At 44.8% G+C, this 10,000-nt stretch overlaps 1 protein-coding gene across 1 annotated transcript in view; it reads right to left on the minus strand.

Annotated features, from left to right (window-relative positions):
• LOC143300222 (uncharacterized) overlaps window positions 1-10,000 on the minus strand; it is a 53,243-nt gene that overhangs the window by 17,542 nt on the left and 25,701 nt on the right. Inside the window, exons 13-16 of the mRNA XM_076613798.1 lie at window positions 8,555-8,731; window positions 7,269-7,481; window positions 6,185-6,276; window positions 1,623-1,788 (exon numbers count right to left, since the gene is read on the minus strand). Of these exons, the coding sequence (XP_076469913.1) occupies window positions 1,623-1,788; window positions 6,185-6,276; window positions 7,269-7,481; window positions 8,555-8,731 (648 nt within the window). The remainder of the gene's footprint in view (window positions 1-1,622; window positions 1,789-6,184; window positions 6,277-7,268; window positions 7,482-8,554; window positions 8,732-10,000) is intronic.

Raw genomic sequence — 10,000 nt, forward strand, 5'->3', positions numbered from 1 at the left:
ATCTCCGATTCAAATAGATTTTAGCTTAGAAAGTATTGTGAAGAAAGGGTACAACATGATTCTATTCGTAAAGTATATGTTGAATTTATTTGACTGACCAAATATTCAAGGTGAATGGATTGGCCAATGATCTGTTTGAATTTCTCCTCTCCCCTCTGTTCCCCCTCCTCCACCACCTGACCCTCCATTCTTCTAAATTTTCTTCTTCTTCTTCGTGTTTTTCTTCTATTAGGCCAATTACTTTGGTGATAATAAATTTAATCTCATGTTAATATTGATATTAGCATTATTTTACTATATTATGTACTGTTTGTTTATTTGTTCTATTTCATTATTTCATTACTTACTGTTTATGAATGTTATTTGATACAAGTCATAATATGGTTCATCAGCCGTCATGATAAAATTGAAGTGCAACGTTGTGAGCACAGTATAAGCTTTAAGCTTGTTGATGCTCTTTTGTCATTCATTGCATTGTAATCATGTGTATTGTTGAATAATTAAAGATTATTTAAACCAAACACACAGTGGCTACTTTGAAGTATTTCAAAGAGAATAATAATAATTCTGCAGATGATTTTTGTAAAGTTATTTCTGACGAGGTTCTTATGGTCGAACTTTCACAGGCATTAAGTTCATAGCTCCTATTTCTACATTCCTTTAATGCGCTTCAGAATTGTGTTAATGGTTTCTGATTATTATCATTATTATTATTATTGAATTGTTACTGTTAAATGTATTTGCATGTTAGTTATACATTTTATGGTAGTTTTCTAGTTGGCCTTTTTTCTGTCCCCCCCCCCCCCCCCCGCCCACCACCACCACCACCTTCCTCCTCCCATGCGCCCCTCCCTTTTTTATTTTTTATTATTATTTTTTTTAACGTCTAATATCACTGATAGTGAAAAGACGCTAAACTAAAGAACGAACAGTGGCTACTTTTCATAAGAAACGTATTAACTACCACTACATTAAAATCATGTTTGGAAAAATCAGTTCACTTTTAGTACTTAACGGTTAAAAGTATGCTATAGTATCCAAGAAATTTTGAAAATGAATATAATGTAAAAATTTTGCAAACAGAGAAACATAACAGTTCATCTAAATTAGAATGTTTACAAGAACGCTGTGACAAATTATAAAAACTGAACCGTGTTTAAAGAATACAGCAAATACACAACACAGGAAAGCACTGACCATGTTACGAATCAGCGCCCATGACTTACAAATCGAACAGGGAAGATATAAAGATACACCGAAAGAACAAAGACTGTGTGATACTTGTAACCGTGTAGAAGATGAGATTCACCTTTTAGACGATTGTGTAAAGTACAATAACTTACCTGAGACACAGATTCCTAATCGATATATGTCGTCCAAATGCAAAGCCTAGTGAACTGATCCTTCTGCTAACAGAATTACAGTCAAGGCTGGCGAAATTTGTTCGCGAATGTTTCTCTTCTTAATATGCTCATGTTTATGTTTCATTGTGTCTTAAAAACTTTAAGGCTTTGTGACAATGAAGAGTATTCTATTCTAATCTATTCACACACACACACACACACACATCCACACACACACACACGAGACAGCATAGCTCTTCACAGTCACAGCCAACTCACGTTCTCCTTTGGGTGGCCCGCGAAAGGGAGGAAACTCAGTTCCGTGGCTGTGGGGTTCCCCTCGGTGACCTCCCTGCACCAGAACACCTCCCAGATGACCGTGCCAAACATGAAGACGTCACTGGCCCGCGTGTACTGGCCTTCCGACAGCACTTCCGGTCCCAACCTGCGCACGCGCGCACACGTCCACACATTGTGTACTGTACTGAATTGTATTACATCGGATTGGATTGGATTGTAATACTTTTTTTTTTCCCACAACAGATTTCTGTGTGCTTTTCCCAAAGGAGCGCGCGTCGCTACAGTGAGAGCTCCACCTTATTTTTTTTGTGTATTTGTTTTCTGCCTGTAAGTGGAGTGATGGCCTTGAGGTAACGCGTCTGCCCAGGAAGCGAGAGGATCTGAGCGCGCTGGTTCGAATCAAGGCTCAGCCACCGCCGCCGGATATTTTCTCCCCCTCCACTAGACCTTGAGTGGTAGTGGTCTGGACGCTAGTCATTCGGATGAGACGATAAACCGAGGTCCCGTGTGCAGCTTGTACATATCGCACGTGAAAGAAACCACGGCAACAAAAGGGTTGTTCCTGACAAAATTCTGTGGAAAAATTCCACTTCGATAGGAAAAACATAAAACTGCACGCAGGAAAAAAAATACAAAAAAGGGGGTGGCGCTCAGTGTAGTGTAGCGACGTGCTCTCCCTGGGGAGAGCAGCCCGAATTTCACACAGAGAAATTTGTTGTGATAAAAAGAAATACAAATACAAATTTGTTTTCCTATCAAAGTGGGGTTTTCTACAGAATTTTGCCAAGGGCAACCCTTTTATTGCCATGGGTTCTAAGGGCATGCTGCACTGACGCGGGGCCTCCATCAGTCGTTTTACTGTTTCATCCGAGTGCCGGACTAGCATCCAGACGACAGACGTACTCCACTCAAGGAGGGGGGTGGGGGGTGGGGGGTGGGAGGCAGACTGAAAGTAGTGGTGGGTGCTCGAGCGGGGCTTGTATGATTTGAGACGTGTGCTTTGCTGGTGCGGCGGACTCGTGTAATGATAGTCGTGTCCGACTATGACCATCAGAACAGCAGAGGGGGCAACTGTTGTTCCGTCTATCTGGGCTGGAATTGGATTATAGTGGAGAGTGTCTTGCCTAAGTTACATCCCCACTCTCTCGGCCAGGAGTGTTTTTAGGACAGTCAGCATTGGGGATGGTTCCCAAAGGCCAACCAGCCCTCAAGGCTGCAGCACTAAGAGCCAGTAGTGCAACACTGCCTCTTAGTTGGAGATTCATAGTCCTTCACGAAGCGGAAGCTGTAAATGACTTCCGCCATTCTTATGGAGAAACCACTGATCATACAGCTCTCACTCCGCTGTTGGCTTAAATGTAAACTTCTGTCTTCTTCTTCTTCTGCGTTCGTGGGCTTCAACTCCCACGTTCACTCGTATACACGCGAGTGGGCTTTTACGTGTATGACCGTTTTTACCCCGCCATGTAGGCAGCCATACTCCGTTTTCGGGGGTGTGCATGCTGGGTATATTCTTGTTTCCATAACCCACCGAACGCTGACATGGATTACAGGATCTTTAACGTGCGTATTTGATCTTATTCTTGCGCATACACACAAAGGGGGTTCAGGCACTGGCAGGTCTGCACATATGTTGACCTGGGAGATCGTAAAAATCTCCACCCTTTACCCACCAGGCGCCGTCACCGTGATTCGAACCCGGGACCCTCAGATTGACAGTCCGACGCTTTAACCACTCGGCTATGGCGCCCGTCGTAAGCTTCTGTCAATCTGTGAGATAAGCTGAGCGTTGGTCCAGTGAACAACTGCCATGAAAACTGCCCGAAGACTACAGCCATGGACAGCTTTTCTTTTCTTTTTCTTTTTTTTCTTTTTTCTTTTTTTTTGTCCCATTATCTGCTTCGTTTTTGTGGCATTACTTCCACGCCGTTCATTCCGAATCCCCCATACACACAGTCACACCCGGGTTCGTCTGTCGCAGTCACAGTGTCGGCAGTCCGCAGGGAACCTTCGATGTGGAGTCGTCAGAAGGTCACACACCAGCGGAGACCCTGCGCGGATGCCGCCGAGTCACTTCGGTGGTGTTTATTAGTGCTTGTCCTGATTTTACATATATGTGGGGCATCACCTGCTAAGCTGGTGACAATAATGGGAGAGCCAGACTGTGTGAGCGTCCCCTTAGAGTGGTGACCGCCACCACGTCCCTCAAACAACAGCCCTGAACGATTCAAGCCAAGTACCCATCGCCGGAGCTCTGACAGTTCACTTCAGCTGCTCAAGCAGGCGTCACTGCGTTCAGACAAATAAGATGCTACAGAATTTTGCCAAGGGCAACCCTTTTATTGCCATGGGTTCTTTTACGTGCTGAGCTGATGCCTGACCAATGGTGTAACCCACCACACTTTGTCTGGAACGCCGACATGGATGACAAGATCTTCAAAGTGCTTATTCTGATCTTCTTCGCGCGTGTTCACACGCCGAAAAGGGTTCAGGCACTAGCACGAGGTCTGCACATGTTGACCTGGCAGATCTGGGAAGGGGGAAAAAAAAACCACCCTCCTCCCTTAACTCTCTCCATACGAACGGCGAAAGAGACGACGTTAACAGCGTTTCACCCCCAATTACCATCATCAAAATATCGCAAGCGGTAGGCTCTTATACTGAAGACGTGAATTTGACAAAGAATACCACAATTCTGACGACGGAAGCTGAAGGTTGGGTCGGTCATTCAGACACCCACTGGACATCCAGGGGTCTGTGAAGAGGAGAAGAGAGGACTGGCCGTACTGAGTGAGTTAACCACTAAGTGCGCCGAAACCTGTTATATAATCACACCCTCCAAGGCCGAGATGTCTTGCACACGTGACAAATCTGTCAACCAGCGGTCACATGGGTAGAGGCGCTGGATTCTCGCACGAGTCTCCCCGAGTTCGATCCTCCGTCGCACCCGGTGGGTTAATTAAGGGAGGAGATTTTTCCGAGGTAAATAAAGAAAACGATCACACACGTAAATTGTTACATGTTTGTGTGTGTGTGTGTGTGTGTGTGTGTGTGTGTGTGTGTGTGTGTGTGTGTGAGAGAGAGAGAGAGAGAGAGAGAGAGAGAGAGAGAGAGAGAGAGTGCACGCGTTTGTGTGTATGAGTTCGCGCAACTGGAACCTGACTGAGTGGTACAGGAAACGAATGATGAGCGCCCAAAGGCAGCTCTCAGTCGGCCGAGTGTACTCTGGTGGGCAGTCTATTGTGCAAAAAACCAAAAAATTAACATAAAAAATGGTTCCATGTTTGTGAATGTTTAGAACTTGGTCTCTGTATCACGGGCAGGCACAAAATAAGTATCCATATCATTATCATCACCATCACCATCATCATCCATATCTATATCATCACCATCGTCATCATCACCATCACCACCATCATCACCAACATCACCACCATCATCACCACCATCATTACCAGCACCATCATCATCACCACCACCATCATCATCACCATCGCCACCATCATCACCATCATCACCACTACCATCATCATTACCAGCACCATCATCATCACCACCATCACCATCATCACCACTACCATCACCATCACCACCACCATCATCACCAACATCATCATCACCACCACCATCATCACCATCATCATCATAATCACCATCATCACCACCACCACCATCATCATCACCACCATCATCATCATCACCATCACCATCACCACCACCACCATCATCATCACCATCATCACCACCAGCATCATCATCATCACCACCAGCATCATCATCATCACCACCATCATCATCACCACCATCATCATCACCACCACCACCATCATCACCACCACCATCACCACCACCAACATCACCATCACCACCACCATCATCACCACCACCATCATCACCACCACCACCATCATCATCATCACCACCACCATCATCATCATCACCACCACCATCATCACCACCACCACCATCATCATCATCATCACCATCATCATCACCACCACCATCACCACCACCAACATCACCATCACCAACATCACCACCACCATCATCACCACCACCATCATCACCACCACCACCATCATCATCATCATCACCATCATCATCACCACCACCATCACCACCACCAACATCACCATCACCAACACCACCACCATCATCATCACCACCACCATCACCATCATCACCACCACCATCATCACCACCACTATCACCACCACCATCACCACCACCACCATCATCACCACCACCACTACCACCACCATCATCATTACTACCACCTCCACCACCACCACCACCATCATCATTACTACCACCACCACCATCATCACCACCACCACCATCATCATCATCACCACCACCAACACATCCACCATCACCACCTCCACCACCATCACCACCTCCACCACCACCATCACCACCACCACCACCATCATCATCACCATCACCACCACCACCATCACCACCACCACCACCACCATCACCACCATCATCCATCACACAGCCAGTCAACCAACCAGTCAGTCAACCCATCTAATCCTCACCATCTCCACGAGTCTTCAAACGGTTCGTCCATCACGCAGCCAGAAGGTGACGACGTCATCTCACACATGCGCCCCACACGTGCCAAGGTCGCCTACAAGAAGCAGCGGTGCACGTCACTGTAAGCTGCCTACCTTGTAATGTACGTGGTGTGATGATGTTCGGTGCATATCTGTTATGCATGTGTGGGTGTATAATTATGTGAATGTGTGTCTTCATGTTTTACATCTATTTGCTTATTTATCATCATTGTTATCTTATTTATTTTTTTTTTTAAATTTATTATAATTTTTTTTTATATTATAGTTATTATTTATTTATTTATCTGTGTAAGCTTATCTATTATTTATTTACCTTTTTTTTCCCCTCAAGGCCTGACTAAGCGCGTTGGGTTACGCTGCTGGTCAGGCATCTGCTTGGCAGATGTGGTGTAGCGTATATGGATTTGTCCGAACGCAGTGACGCCTCCTTGAGCTACTGAAACTGAAACTGAAACTGAAACTGTGGAGTGATGGCCTAGAGGTAACGCGTCCGCCTAGGACTGAAGCGAGAGAATCTGAGCACGCGGGTTCGAATCACGGCTCAGCCGCCGATATTTTCTCCCCCCCCCCCTCCACTGGATTTTCAGTAGTGGTCTGGACGCTAGTCATTCGGATGAAATGATAAACCGATGTCCCGTGTGCAGCATGTACTTAGCGCAAGTAAAAGAACCCACGGCAACAAAAGGGTTGTTCCTGGCAAAATTCTGTAGAAAAATTCCACTTCCATAGGAAAAACAAATAAAACTCACGCAGGAAAAAAATACCAAAAAAAATGGGTGGCGCTGTAGTGTAGCGACGCGCTCTCCGTGGGGAGAGCAGCCCGAATTTCACACAGAGAAATCTGTTGTGATAAAATGAAATGCAATCGTGTCCGACTATGACCATCAGAACAGCAGAGGAAAAACGATAAGTACACGCCCTCCTGACCTCTGACCCTTCACCCCAATAAATGAATAATCAATCAATCAATCAAAAAAAAAACGATAAGTACACGCCCTCCTGACCTCCATTGACCCTTCACCCCCCCCCCCCCCCCCCCCCTCACCTCTCCGCTCTGACAGTCCACAAGGACGTTGGAGGCCCGGACGTCCCGGTGCAGCCAGCCGGCCTCGTGAAGCGCGTGCAGGGCGCGCGCCAGGCTGAGCAGCACGTGCACGTAGCGTTCCATGCCCATAGTGATGTAGCCGCTCTCGCTCGTCACCAGCACGCCCTTGCACGCCGCGTCCTGCAGCGTCCAGGCCGGCTTGTAGCGCCTCTCCTGAAGGGAATGTAGTAGTAGTAGTAGTAGTAGTAGTAGTAGTAGTAGTAGTAGTAGTAGTAATCGTCATCATCATCATCACCACCATCATCATAACAATAACGGCCCACGCCAGCTTGTAACGTCTCTCCTGAAGGGAAAGAAAGTTGTATTACAGTATTGCAGTATTGTAGTAGTAGTAGTAGTAGTAATCATCGTCATCATCATCATCATCATCACCACCATCATCATAACAATAACGGCCCACGCCAGCTTGTAACGTCTCTCCTGAAGGGAAAGAAAGTTGTATTACAGTATTGCAGTATTGTAGTAGTAGTAGTAGTAGTAGTAGTAGTAGTAGTAGTAATCATCGTCATCATCGTCATCATCATCATCATCATCACCACCATCATCATAACAATAACGGCCCACGCCAGCTTGTAACGTCTCTCCTGAAGGGAAAGAAAGTTGTATTGTATTGCAGTATTGTAGTAGTAGTAGTAGTAGTAGTAGTAGTAGTAGTAGTAGTAGTAATCATCGTCATCATCATCATCGTCATCACCACCATCATCATAACAATAACGGCCCACGCCAGCTTGTAACGTCTCTCCTGAAGGGAAAGAAAGTTGTATTGCAGTATTGTAGTATTGTAGTAGTAGTAGTAGTAGTAGTAGTAGTTGTTGTTGTAGAAGTAGTGATAATAGGTGGTGGTGGTAGTAGTAGTGATAATAATCATCATCATAAGTCTAGTAGTTGTAGCAGTAGTAGTAGCAGTAGCTGTAGTTGTTGTAGTAGAAGCAGTGATAATAGGTGGTAGTAGTAGTAGTAGTAGTAGTAGTAGTAGTGATAATAATAATCATCATAAGTATAGTAGTAGTAGTTGTTGTTGTTGTTGTAGTTGTAGTGGTGACAATAATAATTACGGGTATAGGTTGGTTTGTAATGTCTCTCATAATATTTGTGAAGATATTAACTATCATCATCATCATAAAAATGAAATTATTGATAATGTTAATAAAGGGTCCCCCCCAAAAAAAAAAACAAACAAAAAAAAAAACACCCTTTAAAACACGAAACACAAGGTCGATGCTCACGTGCACAACATGGTCTCGCGACTCCTCTTCCAGGCGCGGGCAGTTCTTTTCGTCCTGCAGCCATGTGGTCACCCCCGGCAGGAGGCCCCGCGAATACGTCGTCCACATTTGCAGGGAGGCCAGCTCCTTCTGCACAAACTCCGGAGGCAGCTTCTCCCTCACAGAGGTGAAGTCTTGCTGCAACCGATCAGGCGAATTCTTCAGTAGCAGCAGTAGTAGTAGTAGTAGCAGTAGTAGTAGTTGTTGTTGTAGCAGTCATAGTAGCAGCAGCAGCAGCAACAGCATCACCAGTAGAGTGTGTTTGTTTGTGTGTGTGTGTGTGTGTGTGTGTGTGTGTGTGTGCGTGTGTCTGTGTATCTGTGTATGCGTGCGTGCGTGCGTGCGTGTGTGTGGCTCTGTGTGTGTGTGCGTGTGTCTGTGTCTGAGTGTCTGTGGTTGCGTGCGCGCGCGCGCGTGCGTGTGTGTGTGTGTGTTTTATCTTCAGTTTAATGGCTATTCACTATAAATGTTTTTAGACGGAAAGGAGTCAAGTAGTGGATAAAGGAAAGGGAGTGCATGTGAATATTAGTGTAAAAAAGTGTTCATGTTATGTATCAGAGGAAAGGTAGATTATTATAAGAAAAAGTCTGAAGAGATTGTGGTGTGTATTGAATGAGATGTGTGTGTGTGTGTGTGTGTGTGTGTGTGTGTGTGTGTGTGTGTGTGTGTGTGTGTGTATGCGCACGCGCGTGCCTGTGTGTGTGTACGTGCGTTTGTAATTGTGAATAACTGAAGGCTTCAAAACAAATCAGCTGCACAATGATTTGAGTCTGGTGGAAAAGAACTGGCTCGGTAAATTCATGGTAAAACTACAAGTATACCCTTAGGTTCTTAGCAGAGTTTTTCCCCTTCAACCCATCACCGAACACTTGCTTTTTTCTGCTTTTTTGACTCACTTGTGTAAACAAAGTGAGTCTATGTTTTAACCCGGTGTTAGGTTGTGTGTGTGTGTGTGTGTGTGTGTGTGTGTGTGTGTGTGTGTGTGTGTGTGTCCGTGGTAAACTTTAACATTGACATTTTCTCTGCAAATACTTTGTCAGTTGACACCAAATTTGGCATAAAAATAGGAAAAATTCAGTTCTTTCCAGTCATCTTGTTTAAAACAATATTGCACCTCTGGAATGGGCACAAAAAATAAAAAAAAGCAGCCTAATTATATGCAAACTGCATTTACTGTTATATTTATATTTTTTGTATTCTCTAAACTTGGCACTTTCATGTGATATTCTGACCCAACAACAAGAGCAGTCATTATTATCATTTTTTGTTCAAACAGGAACTTCTTTTGCTAAGCATGGAAGTTTATTTTGCAAACGTTTTTGGTGCAGATAGTAAAAAATGGAAATTACTCTGTAATTAATGCTAGGGGACTTAATTTGCTTTAAACTGATCTTTCTCTTCTTAAAC

The sequence above is a fragment of the Babylonia areolata genome, chromosome 26 (assembly GCF_041734735.1).
Source record: "Babylonia areolata isolate BAREFJ2019XMU chromosome 26, ASM4173473v1, whole genome shotgun sequence".
Lineage (NCBI taxonomy): Eukaryota > Metazoa > Mollusca > Gastropoda > Neogastropoda > Buccinidae > Babylonia > Babylonia areolata.